The 3,838-nt window shown below is 37.6% G+C and overlaps 4 protein-coding genes across 4 annotated transcripts; 3 read left to right on the top strand and 1 right to left on the bottom strand.

Annotated features, from left to right (window-relative positions):
• Positions 1-50: 50 nt before the first annotated feature.
• Positions 51-455, bottom strand: LOAG_13416 (hypothetical protein; the record flags this gene model as incomplete). Its single annotated transcript, XM_003148923.2, has 2 exons — positions 259-455; positions 51-136 (listed from the first exon to the last, which is right to left on the bottom strand). The coding sequence occupies exons 1-2, from the start codon at positions 386-388 to the stop codon at positions 51-53; spliced, it is 216 nt and encodes a 71-aa protein (XP_003148971.1). The 5' UTR covers positions 389-455.
• A 305-nt stretch (positions 456-760) lies between these two features.
• LOAG_19032 (hypothetical protein) lies at positions 761-1,083 on the top strand (the record flags this gene model as incomplete). The annotated part of the gene is made up of 1 exon (XM_020451688.1): positions 761-1,083. Exon 1 carries the CDS (start codon positions 859-861, stop codon positions 1,081-1,083), a length of 225 nt encoding a protein of 74 aa, XP_020304511.1. The 5' UTR covers positions 761-858.
• Positions 1,084-1,094: 11 nt separating this feature from the next.
• LOAG_19031 (hypothetical protein) lies at positions 1,095-2,002 on the top strand. The gene has a single exon (XM_020451687.1). It carries the CDS (start codon positions 1,333-1,335, stop codon positions 1,840-1,842), a length of 510 nt encoding a protein of 169 aa, XP_020304510.1. The 5' UTR covers positions 1,095-1,332; the 3' UTR covers positions 1,843-2,002.
• Positions 2,003-2,314: 312 nt separating this feature from the next.
• Positions 2,315-2,502, top strand: LOAG_19030 (hypothetical protein; the record flags this gene model as incomplete). Its single annotated transcript, XM_003148922.2, has 1 exon — positions 2,315-2,502. A coding segment is annotated over one exon (186 nt), but the record flags the coding sequence as incomplete, so codon positions are not given.
• Positions 2,503-3,838: the final 1,336 nt, after the last annotated feature.

The raw sequence follows: 3,838 nt of genomic DNA, 5'->3' as shown, positions 1-3,838 counted from the left end.
GAAATTTGCACCAACAAATTATTTGCAAAAACTTATAAACTTTATATTAATTAGGAGCCTACACTTTTAAACTGACATCCAGCAAATACTGTCAATCCGTTCTGAAGACATCGTTTCACCAAATCTCGACCAAACCCTGGAAATCATTTATGCCTTATATATTATCAATTAGGATTTTTAAATCACCATTCTTCGCTGCCATATTTTGAAACGCTCTAAATCATTTTCCTTTCACAAAAGTGTTTTTGTCAATCTCACCGCTTCCACATCCAGTGATCAGTACCGCTTTCCTGTCAATTTCACCAATTGTCAATTTACGGCCCAGTAATTCGTAAATAGCATACAGCAGCAGTGGTAATACAATAAATAGAATTGTAGATAAAAACATCTTCTATTAATGTCGCGAAAAACCGTTCGAGTTTATAAATACTTCGAAACAGATGAAACACCTTAAAAGGTAAGGAAGGTATTTCGAATGAGATAGGTATTGTGAATGATTAAATGAAGAAATTACTTTTGCATTCTTTATGGGTTTCATTTCAATAAAAAATTCATGCTTTCATTGTAAATACAGAAAGAGAATGTTTCAAACTGCTGGCGGTGAGCAATAAAACACAAATGGCAATGCTTGAAGTTTTAGTGAAAGAAATTGCGGAAACAAATGAGTTAATTGAAAACTGGAAATCAGTTGGTGGCTCCTCCTGCTGTCCTTCTTTATTACTTTTCCTTGCTGAAAATACTTTTTCTGTTTTCTGAAAGTCAGATTTTGAATCAAGCTGATAAACAAGAAAACACTAAAAGGGGTGATTATTTGTATTATGATTGAATTACCTGCATGGTGCTGTTGTTTGGTTATTGATGTGTGCTGATTGCAATCCTGGTGTTGTTCGTATTCAGCTTGGTGGTTCTCCTGATCGTGGCGAAGTTTCGCAGACGAGGATGTTTTCGGTTACGTCAACAACTACAAGAAGAATATGGCTCCGGATGTCTTTTTTAAATGATTTCCATTTGTATGCTCTTGATAATCCTATCATTTCGCTTTCTTATGTTACTGATTGTGGGAGTTATCGTGGTATGATGTAGGTTGCTATTACTTTGTATTGGTATAGACAGATGGCTATTTTGTGACTAGGTGATTCGGAAAGGAAATTTTGGCCTAAGGAGTGTTGTAGGGGTTTTGGTGGCCGAAGAGTTCAGTGGAGGTTGTTCCTGTTAAGCGTCCTGTTCGTGATAGGGGTGGTTTTCATTATGTTTTTCATTATTTTTTCAAGGGAAGGATGATGTTTGTGAGGCTTAGTAGGTGTTTGGTTTTCTTTTTGTGCCGTCGGTGCGATGGCGGGTGTTCAAGCGTCGTGGTTTTGTTCACCGTCGTCGTTTTCGTCGGAGGTTTTGCCTCGGTTGGCTCGTGAGATCTCGCAGGCGACGGGATGTTTTGCTTTGCGGAACGGATCGTCCCATTATCAAGTCGTCGCATCGTCTTTCAACTTACCGAACAACTGTCCGATAAAAGTGCATGGTGCTGTTGTTTGGTTATCGATGTGTGCTGATTGCAATCCTGGTGTTGTTCGCATTCGGCTTGGTGGTTCTCCTGATCGTGACGAAGTTTCGCAGACGAGAATGTTTTCGGTTACGTCAACAACTACAAGAAGAATATGGCTTCGGATGTCTTTTTTAAATGATTTCCATTTGCATGCTCCTGATAATCCTATCATTTCGCTTTCTTATGTTACTGATTGTGGGAGTTATCGTGGTATGATGCAGGTTGCTATTACTTTGTATTGGTATAGACAGATGGCCATATCAAGTCCAAACCAAAGGCGGTTTCCAAAAATTCAACAGTAAAGCGATAGTCATCACCACCAACAAATACCCGGAGCAATGGTGGAAACCCGAAATAACAAACAAATTCAATATAAAGGCCTTCGACCGACGCGTCACTTTAACATGGATTCGATTCTCCAACTACGAAACGTCATATTTCAACTACCAATTTGGATCAAATGCATAACAAATAGTATTTCATTTTGTTTGTAACACAATTTATAACAATAAAACTTTATTTCGAAAAATTGAACAACACAAAACATAAAGCACGCGGGGCTCCGCCCCGCAACACAATAAAGGATCCCACGGATGGCACAAAAAGAAAACCAAACACCTACTAAGCCTCACAAACATCATCCTTCCCTGGGTGCACATAATGAAAACCACCCCTATCACGAACAGGACGCTTAACAGGAACCAACCTCCACTGAACTCTTCGACCACCAAAACCCTCAAAAAACTGTTTCATAAAAACAAGTAATATGCAAAAATGGTGGGACGGTTACTCCCAACAAGAACTAGCAATAATAGACGACTTCTATGGATGGATGTCGCCAAACGAAATATTCAATCTCGCCGACTCCAAGCCATACCAAGTCCAAACCAAAGGCGGTTTCCAAAAATTCAACAGCAAAGCGATAATCATCACCACCAACAAATACCCGGGGAGTTGTCGTGGTATGATGCAGGTTGCTATTACTTTGTATTGATGGCTATTTTGTGACTAGGTGATTCGGAAAGGAAATTTTGGCCTAAGGAGTGTTGTAGGGGTTTTGGTGGCCGAAGAGTTCAGTGGAGGTTGGTTCCTGTTAAGTGTCCTGTTCGTGATAGGGGTGGTTTTCATTATGTGCACCCAGGGAAGGACGATGTTTGTGAGGCTTAGTAGGTGTTTGGTTTTCTTTTTGTGCCGTCCGTGGGATCCTTTATTGTGTTTTGTTTTATTGCAATTTCTATGGATGGATGTTTCCAGGGATGTTTCACTGCTATGTTATGCCTAAGACTTCATCATAGTCCCCTCAAAGTTTACGCCTGGATATTTTCCGCTATGCTTATATTCTTCTTATATTTACGCTTCAATAGATCGAATATAATCTATATGAATCCTACTTTGAGATCTTCATTATGGATACCACTTTGGTTTATACCTCCGCAATGTTTGTCATTTATTTTGCATAAAACATTATGAACTATTCCGCAATGTCTGTCATTTATTTTGCATAAAACATCATGAACTATGAAATATGAATAAAACTGAATTTTATTAATCAATAAATAGCTTGAAACTTCAGAGAACAAAGGACGAAAATTCTTCTTCAATTTGTTTCTCATAATAAATAAAGTTTTTAACTCAGCACAAGTTTGAAACGAAGTGACAGAGAGGAACCATTCAGTGTAATTATTTATGAAAAAGTACATTTCATATTAAAATTAATAAAATTGAAATTTTCATTGGAAGAGACTTGAAAAAAATGACGTAGAATTACAGAAAATGACGTAAACTATGTGCTGGCACGCAAAATAACTTATTTTTAAGTCTGCCAGGTTAATTGTCTTTGCTTTTCCATTTCGGAATCGCTGGACGTGCATTCTTCGTCGTTATTGCTGGTAATGGTGCTCCATTCAATTTCATGAAAAACTTCATGAAATAAAGTTGCAGGCGCAATGGAAGGAATGAATAGGGATAAGATCTGCAAGAGGAAAATAATAAAAATGATCATTTTGAATATTAGATTTCAGGCCTCTCAGGTGGAATCAGAAGTCTAACTGCATTAAAACTAAATCAAACTTTGTACTTATATCTTGTACTTAACTATTATTGCTATGACTTTCACTATTTTTCTTACTGTAAGTGCAATAGTTACAGGAATAAGACATCCCAGCCAACTCGGTACAAAAGTTTTGGCCGTTTCGCAACGATTGCTTCGTAATAAGAATCAATAACCCATGTTGGATCCTTTGCTACTATCTTTTGTTGAATATCTATTGTGTATGCTTTCACTGAAAAATGTTAAAT

Source organism: Loa loa (genome assembly GCF_000183805.2).
Source record: "Loa loa unplaced genomic scaffold supercont3.984, whole genome shotgun sequence".
In the NCBI taxonomy this organism is placed as follows: domain Eukaryota; kingdom Metazoa; phylum Nematoda; class Chromadorea; order Rhabditida; family Onchocercidae; genus Loa; species Loa loa.
This window is presented reverse-complemented; position numbering and strand designations above follow the sequence as displayed.

What these genes read in the sequence shown, in the direction of transcription:
- LOAG_19031 (XM_020451687.1), top strand. Translation starts at nt 1,333, where the DNA reads ATGGCGGGTGTTCAAGCGTCGTGGTTTTGTTCACCGTCGTCGTTTTCG.